Source organism: Cryptomeria japonica, chromosome 8, assembly GCF_030272615.1.
Source record: "Cryptomeria japonica chromosome 8, Sugi_1.0, whole genome shotgun sequence".
In the NCBI taxonomy this organism is placed as follows: Eukaryota; Viridiplantae; Streptophyta; class Pinopsida; order Cupressales; family Cupressaceae; genus Cryptomeria; species Cryptomeria japonica.
In genome coordinates, this window is record NC_081412.1 from 530,520,371 (window position 1) to 530,538,462 (window position 18,092).

Genomic DNA, 18,092 nt, shown 5'->3' on the forward strand with positions numbered 1-18,092 from the left:
TCCAATCTCCTAACTCTTTGATGGATGGTTCCTCTCAAGATGTTGATGAGGTGGACCCTTTGAAGTTTACCCTACTTTGTGTTCCCTTCCTACTTTGTTGACTCCTACTATGTTTGACTTCTCATTTAGAATTTGTCTACCTTTCACCTTGTCCTTTTGTTCCACCTCTATGTGTTGTTGGGCCATTCGTAAGGGGTCTCCTCTTCTTTCCCCATGCAGTGGGATCCTAGATGATAGTATTGCTTGGACTATTGTTTATAGAAGGAGAAAAGGTCTTTCTACCTCTTCCCACACTCACTCTCATGTTTCGAGTGATAAGTCAATTGTATGGGTTTGGAGCGTTGTTTCCTGTAGTTCTCTACTCCAGTTAAAAGCATTGACTATCCTTCTTTACATTTCTTAGTCTCACCACTAGTGAGACTCGTCCTTCTTGCCTCTATGGTTGTTACTAATGAGTCCAGGTCCTTCCCACTTTATCTAATCAAAACAAGGTGTGAGAAATTTATTGAATCCTCAGATCTATAATAGTTAACAATATATTAACTAATGCTTCTATATAGTAGACTCGATTTAGATTATGTCTCTAAAATCAAATCAATTGTAACTTTCAACTCTCTCTCTCTCTCTCTCTCTCTCTCTCTCTCTCTCTCTCTCTCTCTCTCTCTCTCTCTCTCTCTCTCTCTCTCTCTCTCTCTCTCTCTCTCTCTCCTAAGTGGCAATGAAAATTCAAAAAAATAGAGTTAAGAGTGCTCACATAAAAATATGCATTGGTTATTAACATGATTTGAAAGATACGTAAGAATAGAATTTGTAGAAAATTGAATATATATTTTAGGGCTGGCAATTGATTTTTGGAAAAAAAAAATTGATCAATGAAAATTTGAAATTTTAATGCAATAGTACTAAAGTTTTGAAAATAAAAAAATAAACAAGTGTATGTCCAAGCAACCTAAGTACAAGCAAAAAATAATTATTTTTTAAAAAAATTCAATAGAAGTAGAGGACACATATTCGAATGTGATGCATATTTTTTTGGTAATTTTATGCAAGTAAATAATTAGTTATGAATTTTTTATTAGGACTTTTTTAAATTACTAAAAACTAGTTGTTCGACCACCCTAACTTGCTCAAAAATTTATGAAATTCAATTTTTTTAAACCTATAATTTGTAAAGCATAAAGTGTGACAAATCTTTCAAATTCAATCAATGTGAAACTATTTGAAAGTTACAGATGTTTTTCAATCTATCAATCAATACTTTAGACAGAGAGAAAATAAAAAATAATTATCTATTAAAATTTGAAATAAAGTATTTTTATATTGGTGGAAACGTAAACTTCGAATCTTCTTTGGCCCTCTATGTTGTGAGATGGTTCTCTTGGTGTTTCTTCTAGATGGGTGCCTCTCACTAATTCACCCCTTGTCCAAGTGACTATCACTTACAGTGGTCATGGCTCAATTGTTGTTGCCTCTTGTTGTCGAGTGGTATCACCTAGGGTTGGTGTTGGGTCTCCTTTCCTCAACCTACCCCTTCTCTAGTGCTTGTTTCTTCTACAGGGACTCATAGCTTCGCTTAGGCAATTAGGTCTAGCCCAAGTTATCCTCTATGAATGTCTTGTCCTTTGTTATGCACCAAACCATCCCCACTGCTATTTTTTGGTGTGGATGTTGTTGAGAACGAGGATTTCTACTAGCATAGAGATTTGTTGCCTCGTTTCTTCAACCTTTGGCCTTCTCTTCCTAACTTGCACAATTGGGTTTTGAACTCTTGGATGCCTCTAGTGGTTGGTAAGATCGATCTCTTCCCCTATGCCTAAGTTTTTTCCATTGTTTCCTTTGCTTCTTTTGAGGACAAAAACTTAGTGTTAGATCAAATTTAGGCTTGGGGAGAGCACACTCTCTTAATCAAAACCGAACAACCTCCTTCAACCCACTTACTTAACAACCCAATGTGTGTCCGGTGTAGGTTAGACTTTCAAATTTTCCACTTCAATTTTGGGAGGATTCTTGATACAAGGCCATAGAAAAATCTCTGACTCCACTTTCTTTATGGGGAACTCTATACATTCACTCATCTCTTGGTGAATTTTGACACCCCCTTGCCTCTTCAGAAATGTGATTTTGATGGGTTGAAGATTGGCCTTTGTCTCAATCGCTTCATTATGAAGGCCAACCTTTTAGATATCAATGTTGATTTGCAACTAGTCACTTGGCTTCAGGTTCTCTCTTGCATCACAAAGGACCTGCTACTTGTTGGAGTAATATTAATGGTGATTACTTAGCTACCCAAGATCTCGACTCTTTCCTGCTTCATTGACTCATTTTGCTTTGTTTGACTTCTCGTGTAGAATTTCCGCACATTACCAGAGCGTTTGGAATCCGATAGCCACCCACCTATCGCTACAGAAGTATTCGCCGAGACAAGCCATTCGGGCTAAGTATTAACCAGATCTAAAGCTTGCTCGCTATAAGGTGCGCGATTGAAAGATATTTATTCCCAACACAGGTCATTGTTGGCCTGAAACTTAGACAGAGAAGCACCATTAGGGCAAAAGACGCCACCCTAAATAAAGATCTCGCGAGGGGAGGCGAGCGTATGGTCGGAGCCCTGAGCAGAGACCACACGAGAAGAAGTGAGTGTACTAAGGGAACCCTTTTGGCACGAACCCGCCATTCCACCCAAATCAGCACTACGAGGAGCATTCCCAATGTTGTTCACAGAATCTCGCCATGGATCTGAGCGAGGAGAAACGCATGAAGAGTCTTCACCAGCCAAGCCCGAGCCCATAAAGATGTCCGCAAATGCGACTTAGGGAGCGAAAAAGCCCTTTCCGTTGGCCGTAGAAGCACAGAGAATAGCATCACTATATATATTTGTGTCTTCTATATATATACATATATATACATATCTCTGTGTGTATCTTCCTCTATCCCTCCCACCTTACCTTTGTCTTTCTCTGTGTCTTTCTCTCTCTTCCTCTACCCCTCCCTCAAACTTTCACACCAACAATGATTTATAAAATCTGTAAATTTTTAATGCAAACATTTTCAATACAAATAACTCACAAACTTATTCATGTTTCTTGTTAAATCTTAATAAAAAATGAAACATTAAATCCATCAAAAAGTAAATATATTTTTCACATTCCATTCCTTTGTTTAAAACACAATTATAAGAAATTAAAGCGCATATCCTCAAATTTTACACCAATTTGAGCATTTTTGTCAATACATTTTCATAGGGTTCAATTTGACTTGTTTGACACAAATTGACCCCATTCTTAAACCCATCAATTAAAACCATTCCTCCATTGTTAGTTGGCAATTGTCTAATCCTCTAGGTCTCATGCCAACATGGACTGGGCCACATAACACAATGGCATCCATGGATTGGACCATACCACATGATCAAGTCTTTCGAATTCAAATTTCAAATATTTAAACTCTAAAGTCCACCTTGTTCAAAAATTTAATTGCTACACATTTGCTCATCTACCAAATATCTCAAGTTAAGGATTAGGATCATGTATTTATAGTCATTCCTATCTCATTTGCAAACCATCAAATATTCTTAAAATCACATTTATAAATATCAATAGGAAAGCATCTTAAAACTAAAGCACAAAGAGCATTTAAAGCATTTAACTTCACTACTTTAGCATCATTAGGCATTACAATTTTACTTGGCATGTATGTGGATTTTGTGCAACTACTGCTTAATAGTTTGACTATTAACAAGTTTAATGATTTGAGTATTTATTTTAGCCTCGAGAGATGAAGATATCACTTCATCACTCTGAATTATGTCAGAAAGAATTAATCTTTGTTTATCATATTTGTTGTCTGCTCTTCAATCTACTTAACGTTATTTTAACTGCCGTTAATTGCAAATTACTTACTACACTTCCCAGATGATATTAATGTTGGTTCAAAAATATTTACTGCTATTAAGTTTCATATTGTTTACCTTAATTTACAATCTACATGAGGTGGCATATTTTACCTATAGTCTATTGCATGTAATTGTAATTTTTTCCATTGAGCATATATTCCGACGATAAGAGGCTACAATTTATCTCTAGGCTTTGGGGTGGTGCATACTTCTTCTGGTGTGCATGGTTGGACTTTTTGCTAACTATAAATGTCATATTTTCCTGATTTATGTCTACATCTCACTGCATAACTCTCTAGGTGCACCATAAATCTTTTTACTCTTAAGCAGATGGTTTGTAATAGTTTTGCGACCAGATTTTTTTATTCATCTTTGCCACTATCAGATAAGGTTAATTACAAATGACCATACTTTATGGGTGGTAGATATGATTAACATTTAAATAGTGAAATAGCTCTGTAAAATTTGTACATTAAATAATAACAATTGCCTTGTAAAACCACAGGAAACGGTGAGAAACAAATCACCGAGGTAGAGAGGAATAGTATGCTTCAGTGCAGCATAGGATGATGTATTTAATAAATAGCAGTATGACATTCACAAGACTCTGCACATCAAGTCGTCATATATTTACAAGGAGAGTCTTACTTCAAGTCTCTATTCGACTTGAGCAATCTGAAAAAATCAAAAACTTAATCAGATTCTGACGAAGTCTCCATCAATGTACCATCAAAAGAAAGCACCATCTCTGACAGGGACTCTCCTAAATCCTCCACATCAGCTTTCTGCAATCCCCATCCTTCTAGCAATTGGCCTCCAGGAGAACCCCTTGCAATTCCCCAATTCCGGAGGTTCTGTAACCTTTTCTCCAGATATGGTAGAATGGCTTTACTGGATCTCAACCTTGTAGCAATGGGAATTGACAAAACATCAAGACCACCCCGTCCTTGAGTTCCAGCAAAGGGACTGGACAGTATTTCTCCATTCTGACCAATGAAATTCCCAAAAATACAGGGGAAAGGCAATGGTATAGGAAGTGGACATCGAGAGACAGACAAGTGGCAAATTGGCACTCCTCTTGGACAGTCTTTCTGTACACCAACAAGAGAATCTCTTACTTCAGAAAGAAAAGCTTGACCTCCTCGCCCTGCAACCGAAGCACATTAGTAATTTCTGTATGCTAGAAAACGATTGCAATGATTATGAAAGTTACATAAATTTGTGCTAAAAAGAGATTAGAAGACTATGAAATCAATGGTATTTAACCAAGATAATTTTGCCATTTAGTTGTCACTACACACAAATCAATCAAATATGTCCATAGGTGCAAAAACAACCTGACAAATATTTTACTTCTATAATATCTACCAAATTCTTGTATATGAATTAAAAAGGCCATTTGAGGTATAGCTTAAATGAATAATGACTTTACCTGAGCGCAAAGCTCCCTGAATCACTAAGGTTTCAACTCCTTCCATATCAGGAGAGTTATCTACTACATCGGGTGTCAATGAATGCAAACTTCGTTCTAAAACACTTCTATTTGGAATACCTGAAATGGGCAAGTAGTATCTTAGTGATCCATATATTGACAAAGCTTAGGCATTTAAATTTCAATCAAAGTATTTTTTAAATTTTTTTAAAGTTTGAAACAAAAATTGATGACATAACATTCCATATAGATAACCTGCTACAGAAGGGGCTGGGATTGCTGCATCTAAACATGCCACAACGTGCTGCTTGGATTGATGTGAAAGGTTTCTTATCATCGTGTCCATGTCCAAACTGCCAAGATCAACTTCTGTGATGCTTGATGGTCCTGATACTCCCATTCTAAATGGAAGAGTTGCAGTATGAAAAGCAGATGCATAAACAGCACTAGAGTGGAAAAGCTTAGAATCATTGATACAAAGGAACCGAGAAGCTTGGCCTTCACAACAAATCAATGCAGGCAAAAATTAACAATACAAATCACACCTGACAAAAGTAACTCCATTATAAGCAACAACCCAAATTGAAATGTAAAATTGCATTAGCAGATATACTTTATGAATTATATTCACCATATTCTAACTATATTTATTTTTACCGATGGAATGAAAAATTCATATGCTCAGCTTCTTACCAAATTATATTCTAAAATATATCCAGCTTAAGAATCGCTACAGGGAGAAATGCCATGAATTCTGTTGCAGAAGTTGCTACGACTTATCCTTTTTAAAAACATATCGTTTGAACAAACAAGATGAAGCTAGATAAGCCCATTTCTTTCATTCAGGAAACTCTTGGAAAATGGCTGCCCATGTGTGCAATAGAATAAGTCTCAATTTCTGATTGAAACTGAAAAACCACCAAGCTGGGTAATAAATCATTTCATTTATACAAGCAGGCTTCCTGTAGGTATCTGTACATAATTTTACATATTCCAATAATGAATGAAGTGGTATCTGTAAATAGTATTAAATATTTCACTAATGAATAAAGTAATAACTCTACTTAATTTTACTTATTTCAGTAATGAACGAAGTGTTTAAACAAAATTTATCCTGATCATCTCTCTTGCTGCTTAGTATATGCCATGTTTTCTTTTTGTTAATTTTTTCTTGCTTTTTTACTGTACTGATAATTAGAACATAGTATCAGAGTCACATTCAAAGAACAAATATGATCTCTCATTTTATTCCTGGATACACAATGCTCTTAAACATATTTTTCCTGGATACACAATGTTCTTAACATTTTTTTCTTGTTTTCCGGAAATTTAGAGAAATGGCTTCATCAAATTCCACTACAGATTCTTAAAACCTTATGAAACAATTTAACGGGCAAAAATTTAATCTCTGAAAATTAAGAATGGAGATGCTGGTGGAGGACTTGCATGGATTGGGGATGGCAATGACCCAAAGCCAAGCCATGCATTATCTATCATATTTCTGGATACTATTGATCCTATTGTCACAAAGTTGGAGCTGGCAAGAGAAGCATGGGATGCCTTAATTGAAGTGTTCTATGCAAAGGATGTGAGAAGAAAGCTTCACTCAAAAACAAAATTTCTTGGAACGAAGACGTGCAATATACAGAGAGCAGTGGAAAGTTTGTCTAGGTTCAAATCCATCAAAAATGATTTATCAGCCTGTGAATTTATCAGTCTCTGAAGAGAGATAGGATTACCCTTCTTGTAAGCATGGCTTCCTTTGTACCAATGGGTTGTGCTGATTCTAGGATCAATGAACGAGCTGACTTTTGAAGACACACACCATACCTTAGGAAGAAGGAAGAAGGAAGAAAGACACCAGAATAATCTCAAATTCATCTTCTAGACCATTGTTTTTGCCAAAAGGAAAAGGCGAACAAAAGATGCATAGAATCGCATAGAATAAGGCATCAACATAAACTAGATTCCCCAAACGGATAATCTAAGGAAAAATTAAAGTAAGATGTGTGTGAGAATTTGCCTACGGCAACCCAAGATCTAGAGCCCAATGAATAGCACAACACAAGAGAGACAAAGATAGACAAGAACAAACTGTATTCTCATCAAGATGCAAAATTCCCAATTAGGCTAACCAACTAGATTGGAATTAGATTACATACAATGTATATGAGTCTGCTTATAAAGGCAAGGCCATAGGGAATGATAGAGCACACAATCATGACATATGGCTCAATGAGATGCAAGGCTTAGGTAGGCTTAGGTAGGATAAATAATAGAATATTTCACTAAAGGTGGATAACCCACCGAAAGTGGAATGTGATAATAAGATACACAACAAAAGGTGGAATTTCTCCTACAACCATCTTCCCTAGATGCACAATTTTGTAAGTGTCTCATATGCAAACTACAATGAATGCATTATCCTAAGTCAACTTAAGTATAATTATGAGACATAATTTACACAACAATGTGAAAAATCTTCTTCATAGTCTTTACCAAAATCTTTGCTATCTTAAGTCCATGGATTTTGAGAACCTTATCTTTGTAATGTTAATATAGTCATGAAGTGGGGCACATCAAGAAAGATTTCCCAAAATTTGGTAAACATAATCAGTGTTGCAAATATCAGATTTTATGCATGTGCCCTTTGTAAAACATGGCCATTTTTCCCCAGATTTATCTGCACATTTTTGGGCATCTTTCTCTCACTTACTGAGTTTCCTTCCAAACATTTTCAGAATTTTCGTACTTTTATTCGTTTCTTGTATGTAATGAACTTGTCGAACTTTCAGTTTTTCTACTTATTTTTTCTTGGAATACTTTTGCCTTCATGTGAGTGAGGATGTGTACACATATAAGATGCATAGTTGAAAGCATAGAAAGCATAGAAAGCAAGGTGCTTGGTGCTTCAGCTAACTATAAAGATAATATTAGTAAGATCAATTTGTTTTCTCTGAATTTTTCTTTACTCAAATAATCCTTAATTAAATTAGTCTGTTTCCTCTCTCTGACTTTTATTTTCTGTTTTCTAGAAAGTCAAAGATATAATTATTCAACCACCAGTACATAATCCTAGTTTTACATTCTATTTCCTTTACTGTTCTCAATTAAATAATTGTAAAAGAAAAAAAGATTCCGTACTTTTAGCCAATGAAGATAGCCCCACTGGTACTGTAAGACTGCTAAAGGATGAAAGTTTGACAAAAGAGATAGCATCATGAAGTGCCCTTGTCATTGAACTTCTCATATCACGAAAGCTTGTGTAACTGCTGGGATCTCTTGCAGTATGCATAAGAATGGGAGTATGTGCATATTCATCTGCTATGGATTCCACAAAATCAGCTGCAATACTTGCAAAACCGCCAGAGTCATCAACAAGAAATTGAAAACCCTGCAAGTGAACCAGTCCCAAAAACTCAGATTAAAGATAACAAAATATTGAAATAACTCAATGTGAACGATAGTACCAGGAACTGCAATATATGAATCTAGATAAATCTTTAGAAAATCAAAATGAAAGTACGAAATTGTATGAAACAACAATAATAATATCACAAAGGAGTATTGCATGGTAACACTAGGTGATGTAAAGATCTCAAATCAAGTAGCTGATGTGAGCATGTTTAATGAATAGAAATTATATAAAGGGCTAAACACAATCATTTAAGACTACTTAATAAGAAATTTCATTACTCACTAGGAATCATCACACTAACATCCTAGTAAAATAAATTTACACTTTGATTTCTACCAGGCAATATATCTATTTAGAGTTAACAGGCATTATGAAAATGTAAAAATTAATGAAGTTGCAAGAGCTGTAGCATGGGATGAACACCAAATGTAAATCTACTTTATGAGAACTAGCATGACCCAATGTGAAAGGCCCTAATTCAATTCTAATCATACTTTTGTTGACACTTGTAATAAGACTTTGGAAGATACTACCACCTTTGATAAGTTGTATAACAAATTGCTCTAGAAATACATGCTCGTTTAACAAATTGGAAAGAATAATGAATCTTTGGAAAGTGCCTTTGATGCTAATGTCAAAAGGAAAGAGAACATGCAATCACTGTTTTGGGAAGGGAAACAACCAGCTAAGGCATCTACCAAAGATAGCTCTACCCACAAAAATACAAGTTACTACTTCTTTGATAAGATGGATCACCGAAAGGACTGTAGAAAGAGAATACAGCTAGAAAACAAAAGGAAACAATCAAAGACAAATAATAACCAGACAAATACTGTTGGGCAATGATGCTAAAGATGGCAAATATGCTTTATTTATTTCTCATTATTAGAATGATATTGTTTGTTATTTCAATTCTATTACCAGTTAGCACAAGTACAAAAAAGATTGGTTTATACGCTTTATTGCAGATAAAAAGTCAAATCGAAAAAATGTGATTCTCAGTGATGGAAGAACACATTATTTAGGCGGTCATGGAAATATTTGAACCAAACTAACAAGATGTAACAATCACATTTCAAAATGTTTTGTATATTCATGGATTAAGAATCTATTGTCTTCCAGTCATATCACTATGAAAGAACATTTAGAAGTAACTTTCCATGCCAAACAGTTTTCTGAAGCACAATTGTTATAAAACAAGGTTATGAATTTTTGGTGTAGAGAAATGAATATCTACCAGTTTCACAAACAAATGCCTCGGCTCTTGTTGCCAACAGTAACATGCATTGAAACTTGCAGCATGGTCATTTTAATTTAGAGTATCTTTGTGTCTTTAAGAAACACATGATGGCAGAAGGTTTAGTTCGCAGATAAGAAAACTAAGAGGTTGCCGTTGATATGGAATATGTTTTGGCAAAAAAACAATATTAGAATTCTTTTGGTGGAAGGGAAGGCTTCTTTTGGTGGAAGGGAAGGCTTCAAGAGCGAAGCATTATTTGGAGTTGCCACATGGTGAAATATACAAACCTACAAAGGTAACCCCAATCTCTAGAGCCACATATTTTCTACTGCTTCTTGAGTATTGTAGTAGAAAAAATTTTGTTTATCAGGATTCAAGGTTTGAAAATAACATGCTGCACTAATCATAAATACATTATCTATCACTATAATATATGACACAACAGGTTACATTAAAGAGCAGAAGATCTACTCCAAGTCAAAGACATCAGAGGATTCTTTCAAAACAATTATTAAAATGTTTATCCCTACTGCTCAGTAGCCAGTTCATCCATGGTTTGATGATTTGTAACATATTCCTTCCAAAAAGGCTCTAAAAATACTCTCTGCACATGTCACTAGCTAACAGCAATGACTCCCTGCATGTGCTGTTGGCTGCAATCGAAGCCAAAGAAGAAGAAAACAAGTCACTTCAGCAATTTGCCTCTCTTCTGGTCTCCTACATTCTGGAGCAAAATAATATCCAGCTCTTGATACAAGGGTTCCTTGTGAAACATACTGAGTCTTTGGACCTAATGAAGAAAAACATTCTCAGCCTTAAAATTTAGGTTGAGGCCATATATGAGATTTTCACAAACGAAAGACAAAGGATGTAACTTGCAGAGATGATGTAACATAACAGGGAACAAATCCCAGGCTATTTTGCTGCAAATGATATGGGGATACTTCATGTTTTGGGCTATCCTAGGCATCCTATGCACCACCACCCTCCAGCACAGGAAGGAACAGTTACTGAGGGGACAGATCCAGCAAGTTTATGATGCTAGGAACACCAAAGAAAATTTACTAAATTCTATCACTAGATTATGATGGTCACTGCTTATTTTAACAACATACAATTTCCCTAGCTGTTATTTTAGTACGGTTGTCTATTTACTGTAATGTCCCCTTCTTGGACCTAGTCAGCTAATGTGTTCCGATTAGCCTATTCTCAGGTTCCCGTAGGCTAATTAATGGCGATTAGGGAACTCCTGTGTTCTTGAAGAGCTCGATTTTGGTTTTCCTGGCTTCCGACAGTTGTGTGGGTGTTCAGTTGGTGCTCTAGTTGGTGGCAACACTATTTGTAGCATTTTTGGCTTTTTGAGGTTGTTCTCCATGGTTCTTGGAGACCAATGCTATTTTTAGTAAGAGCTCATTTTGGCACCTTGCTTCATTCTTCAACATCAATTATGTCTCAATTTTAATTGTTAATGGGGCCTTTTTCGAGGGAATGAATTAATTTGAAATTTGAAACTCCTCTTTTTCCCTTTATGTCTATATAAAGGGGATTTGGCTCTCATTTTCATTCCGTCAGAGTTGCACACATATTGATATGATGTCAGAGTGAACATTGAGTTCTTCCAGGAGTTGATTGAGGACGACAAACCATCATCAATATTCAGTGGTTTCAATGGTGCAAGACCCATCCCAGCTAGTTTGGTGTTTTCACACAAGAAACACAGATTTTCATGAATTTGGAGGATTCAGGGTTTCAGAAAAATGGAAGTCTTCAAGGTAAATTGATTGGTAGGATTTCAGAGGTTATTGATTAATGAGGTGCTCCAAACATTGAGTTCTTAATGAGCCGCTCCAAGCATTGAGTTCTTATTGCAAAACACACAAAAAAATAAAATTAATGAGTGTTCTTACTGTGAAATCAGAGCAAGGGGGTGTTCTTACTGAGGAAATGGATCCAGCAATTTTATGATGCTAGGAACCCCAGAGAATAGAGGAGCAAGAGGCAGAGTTTTCACCTCTAAGGGCAAGCATGAATATATGCTGTTCATTTCTTCACATACTACAAAATCACTAAGTTCTATCACTAGATTATGATGGTCACTGCTATATTTAACAACATATTTCCTTAGTTGTTATTTTCGTACCATTGTCGATTTGACTGTCAGTACTTTCCTCATTACTTAAGTACTTAAGGTATTTCTGTCTTGAATTGCTCTCCTCTGCGGTTTTCTCCTTCCTTGTCCACTAAGGATTCTTTGTAATCTCTTTTTAACTAATACAGCTGTCCTTTATCAAAATAATAATTTAAAAACGAACATTTAAAAATTAAACAGAAACAAAAAACATAAAATAAACACACAAAAGTAACTAATCCTAAACAATCTTATTATTTTTATTATTCTTCGACAAACATGCCTATGCCATAAGTGGTGACTAAGCATCCAAGAGAATTGAAATGTGCCCTCTTCTAGAATTCTGTAAATTCACCTAGCCTCACTATCAACAGCCTTGAAAATCAGAAATAAAAAACTCAGTCTAATATTCATGCCATTAGCCCAACAGTGGCATTCCTCAAAATTCATATTCCAATTAGAAACTAAACTAACTGTATCACCAATTCCACCATGTCTACTTGACTATGTATCCTTCCAAACTTTTCAATGAGAAAATAAAAGGGTTTCAAAACAAGTAGGGTAGAAAAATGCAAGGGGTTCGACACAATTAAGGTGCATATATACCTAATTATATTCTGCAACATATACCATTATCTAAGTAAAAACATGGCCAATAAGTTGAATTTACTCATCCTCCTCAGAGTATCTTTCCATCTTTCTGTGAGTTTCACCATTGATTTGGCACAGACTTCCCTTAGCACTTTCTCCCGCCTCTAGATATTGACAGGCATTCCCTTTCAGAGGTTTCACAATTTTCCAATTGCATCAAAACACTGCCTTCCATCTGGCTCATACCTTCACAGATAGCCAAAGTGTCGTTTGAATTCAGTAGCACAAACTGAACCCCAATGACCTGAGCTGGTTTCAACACATTAAGCTTAGGCCACAACTTACCAAGATCTTGCACAGCTTACAGCACCACACCAGCAGAACCCACAGAGTTCCCATTGGTGTTCCACACAGACACATCCCTGGAGCCTAGACACCCTCCCCAGATGCAGATCATTCTGGAGGGTGGTGAGGCATCATCCAAGATAAAAACAAGCCTGCAATTTCTTAGTCTCTTCTCTAAAAGCCTTCCTAATTTACTCCTAAACAATATTTTGGCAGTTGTACCAGAAAATTCACCCTTCTCTTTCACAGGTTTTCCCTTACTTCTTATCAGGTTTTGCGCTTCACATAAATACAGAACAATAATAGAAAATTTCAGATTTTAATTGGATAGGACTTAATCTTCTGAACACTAGCCTGAAACGAATTTCTTATTTTCAATCATAGAAAAATACAACCACAATTACAAAAAATTAAACAGAACACAACCAACATGTTTCAGAAACATGAAGCGATTGAGACAAAATGCAATCCCTACCTTGATTCCATGCTTAAGATACCACATAAAATGTGGCCCAAATATGTATGTAGTAGTCTGCAAACTCAAAAACGACCACAATTAGAGACAATTAAATAGAACACAACAAACATGTTTCAGAAACATGTGGAGGAATTGAAGCAGACTGCAGTCCCTACCTTAATTTAAGCTTTGAATTTTTGAAACATAGGAGGGGACCCAATTGTATGTAGTAGTCTGCAAACTGACCTTTTTAATTATAATCCACCTCTGCATATGCTTTCCCAACTCTTGGCCGAGATCAAATAATGAATGAGGATTAGTCGAGAATAAGGAGATGCATTGATGCAACATCTATTCTTAGCTTCTAACATGCTGATTAGATGTGAATTGGGGGCAATCTATCCAAATCAGTGCAAAAATAAACATAACAAAAGCCAATGAGAATTCTATATCCCACCAAAGGCCCTTATAAATTCACTGCATTGCCACCTGAGTCAATGACATAAGGGGTTTAAAAAACCCACTCTGATCTTAAACTGTTTAACAGATAGGGAATTTAGCCCCAAGCTACCTTACCACAAAGTACAAGCCCTCTCCCTTCATTACATGATACATTAACTAGCTAAACAGTCTCCAGTTCTATTACCACTTTGTCAGATAGGCAATTTGGCATATGGAAAATTTCTGAGGATGTCTGTAATGGCCAAATGATATTGCTGAGTTGCCAAAAATCACAAGCTTTCTTTTTTACACACAAATTTACAAGCTTAGAGTCTTAATCAATATCTAGCTCATACCATTCTTTCTACTTAGCTATGCTGAGGCTTGCATATCATTCTTTCTCCTTGTGTAATGTCCCTTAATTAGTTACACTTTAAGTTAACCTAAATTTGGCCAAATCTATAAATAGGTAATGGGTTTTATAGGCGTACCTTTGTATACTGTTTTCCTGCAACAAAATTAGAGACCGTATATGAAACATTACTTAAAGGTGAAATATGAGTTATATTAAATGATATCAAATCTACTATATCAATGACTGTTAGAATTATAATTGTTGGATGTAATCAGATTATTATATTTCCTAGATGAGAGCAGATTATTATATAAAGTCAGTTTGTAAGTCAGTTGTTAATCAATTTCTTTAGTCCATTAGTTGGATAGGGTGTCCAAGAAACCATCCCTCCAAGGCCCAAGGGCAGAATACCATATCCCCCTTGGCTCCATATGGCAGGTGTTAGGCATCCATCATGGAGTGGCGTACCCAAAGAGGTGTTCTATCGCCGTTCCCTCTCATCACAACCACCCTCCCTCTTAAGCCCAAGAGCTGATGCTTCACCCGTCTTGGCTCCATATGGTAGGTGTTAGGCATCCACCATGGAGTGGCGTACTTAAGAGAGAGTCCCTCATTTACAATGAACCATTTGTGATATCCCAATGAAGTTATAATCATTCAATTCATTCCATTATTATAGTCAGTTACATAATTACCATATTTCATTACATTACATAAGTACCCTGTGTTGAACTATCATCACATTTCTGTTCATATTACATTATGTCAGTGTCAATCATTTACTGTTATTATCCTGTTATCATCAGTTAACCCCTTATACTGTTAGCATGAATTCACAGCATTACCGTGATTTGTGTAAACTGATTTTAAGTGTATTATGATTTCTTGTATTCATGTGCAGAAATATATATTTATATGTTATGTCCAGTAGTACTGTTATTCCAATGCAGTTTGAATATAATTTTCCCCTTAAACTTAATAGTGTGTTAACCATCATAAATTTGATTAAGATCATATGTTTGATTTATATTCATTTATATTGACTGGAGTATGCTTTTATACTAAATCAGAAATCTATGTACCTGGTCACTGGTTCCAACTGCTTCCTTTGACCTTACTGCCGTCTTCAAGTGTTTCTTCGTGCTCCCTTTTTCCCTTCCCCATTCGCACCAAAAGGGGGGTATGCCATGACGATTCACTTGGCAGCGCTCCTACATGAAGAGTCGCTCTCCTTTGCCTAGCGGGGCCCTCCAAAGTCTGACGTGGGTGACATTTGGTCATCCCACCGATTCACGAAGAAAATCATCAGGCCTTTGGAAAGATCAAACCTATATAGTCACCTTCTGTTGTTTGTTGTATAATGTATATATATATATATATATATATATATATATATATATATATATATATATATTAATGAATCTTTGAACATTGCTGATTAAAATAATCATTAATCAATATAAAGTGTAAATTATTAATATGATATCAATTTTTTAAAATATTAATGCAATATAATAATTTCATTATGGTTTTACATATGTTATGGCAAAAATATATCAATTATTTTTACTACGAATGTGGGGACATGACACCTTGGCTATCTTGAGGCCAGCTATTAACGCTGGGCATTCAACCAGTGTAATGCTCCTTCCATTATTTTCACAATATATTAGCATAGTTAACCATCAGTGTCTCTGCCCCCCAGGTAAAGCCTGGATTGCTTTTAGATACTGCATCAAAGTTTAGTTTGATATGCCCCAAGAATGAAAGCATCTCACTGAACCATGAATTGTTTTGGTATTTTACGAACACCTCATTTAGCAAGGAGTTCTTGCAAATCCTGCTTCTATCTTTGAGCAATGAAATTCTCCCTTTCACATATGGAGCCATTATCTGATACTCTCAATCTGTCATGCAGGTTTGTTGTCATATTTGGCCGCAAAGGCCGGTTGCATTCTATTGTTTGAAGAAACACAGAAAAGCTGTTTCTTTTGTGCTCTGATCTTGTTTTGGATCTCTCACTTCTCCCCAGGTGTGTAAATCCTGGGCTATGTTCTTGTCTTCATTGGATTTTCAATCTCAAACTCAAACCTCATCCTTTAAATCAAAAGTGCATTGCCTTGAGCTCATATAACATAAAAGAGGATTCGACCATGACACTAGTGAATAAAGAGAGAGAGGGAAGAGAGCAGTAAATAATCTTCTCATGCTCACGTCTACATTACATGTATAGTATGTTCCTGCAAGTTTTGCAACTGTCAACTGATTCCTAACTTTCTCAGAACCACATATAACATAACATAATCATTACATATAGACTTATAGGCAGTTTACTTACAAAAGTATTGAAGCAGACCAAATATTTCTTATATCAGACCCTCCTTAAATACAAACTGTAGCATACAGTTCCAAATCTCAAATATAATAGTATGAAAGATAAATCATCCCATTAAAGCAACACACATATAATATATTATATCCTTTACTAGCATCCAACTCATTCCATCTACACAAAATCCATTTCTATTAAGAATAATAATATATAGAGAGAATAAATGTCAATAACCAAATTTAATGACCATGCTCACTCACAAGCAATCTGGTAATAAGTATATTTTCTAAAAACCTCCTTGCCCCAATACAACATCATCCCAACATTTTGTTTAGGGTGGTGTATGTGCGTGCACATGTGCATTGAGTAATAAAAACATATAAGAATTTCAGTAATGAATTTCTTGCATTATAGAAAGATAGCACTGTCTTCAATAAAATTTGTGAACCACATGCTATAAGTCAAAGGAATAGTTTGTTTTCATGAATCAATGGTTTGCATTTCATGAATCATGAAAGAAGGGGCATGAATAGTATCTGAGGATGTCTTAGGCTCTTAGCTGCTCCTTGTACTCATACCAGTAATTCTGTAGTGTGCCAGTTAACATTCAATTATGAGGAAAAAATGAGACTACTAAGTTTATCTAGAAAAATAAAAAGCTATATTTCTCCAGAATATACACACACAATATACATATATACAAGGTTTCTACAGTCATAAAATAGAATTCATAACCGTCTTAACAAAGTAGAATACAAAATATGTTTAAAATTGTAAATGCTGATGCACACTGCAGCCCATCAACCACTAGCTTTTGATATTCCATAGATGCTTTAGAGGAAAAAATCATGGTGAGGACATTTTTCTCAATTTTATTAAGTAAAGAAAAGTTGATAAAAGGAAAAAATCCTTTCTGTTAAAGGTTAACCAATTTTCCTCACTTTATTATGTCTTTTTGAAGTTAAAATGAAAATCTTCCAATTGTTCAGGTTCAATAAAAGCATGATTGAAAACTGAAAATCTGAACATCTACAAATTGAACAACTTTCACACTGGGCACTTAACTTTTTTGATAAATGTTTAATGCATATATTATCTTGTTACGTTAAGCCAACAGTTTTTCCTCTGCTCCACTCTCTTTGCATCTGTCTTGCAAAATAATTTTATATTCTAATATAGGTTTCCAAAATCTTACAGTTGAGATCATTACACAAAAAATTTCAAAGGGCCAAAAGACAATATGAGATTCTACATTTTCATAAATGATTTTTTAATCACAGATCCTATCTTAAATGAAACCTTTAACATTTACGACTTGGACCCTTTCAAACATATCTAAAGAGATTGATAATCTATTACATTTATAGTATTTGGTATCAAGTTCACTTTGGACCTTATTAGGGTAGCATGAAATTCATCTTTATTGAAAATATCATCCTTTTTATCAGGAGGGTTTCACAT

At 35.3% G+C, this 18,092-nt stretch overlaps 1 protein-coding gene across 8 annotated transcripts in view; it reads right to left on the minus strand.

The window, feature by feature from the left end:
* Window positions 1–4,318: 4,318 nt before the first annotated feature.
* Window positions 4,319–18,092, minus strand: part of LOC131063724 (uncharacterized) — a 125,540-nt gene continuing 111,766 nt past the window's right edge. For all 8 annotated transcript variants that reach the window (XM_057997633.2, XM_057997629.2, XM_057997628.2 and 5 more), the window contains 4 exons: window positions 8,469–8,718; window positions 5,580–5,822; window positions 5,325–5,444; window positions 4,319–5,039 (listed from right to left, as the gene is read on the minus strand). In XM_057997633.2, coding sequence (XP_057853616.2) covers window positions 4,585–5,039; window positions 5,325–5,444; window positions 5,580–5,822; window positions 8,469–8,718 — 1,068 coding nt within the window. In that variant the 3' untranslated portion in view covers window positions 4,319–4,584. The remainder of the gene's footprint in view (window positions 5,040–5,324; window positions 5,445–5,579; window positions 5,823–8,468; window positions 8,719–18,092) is intronic.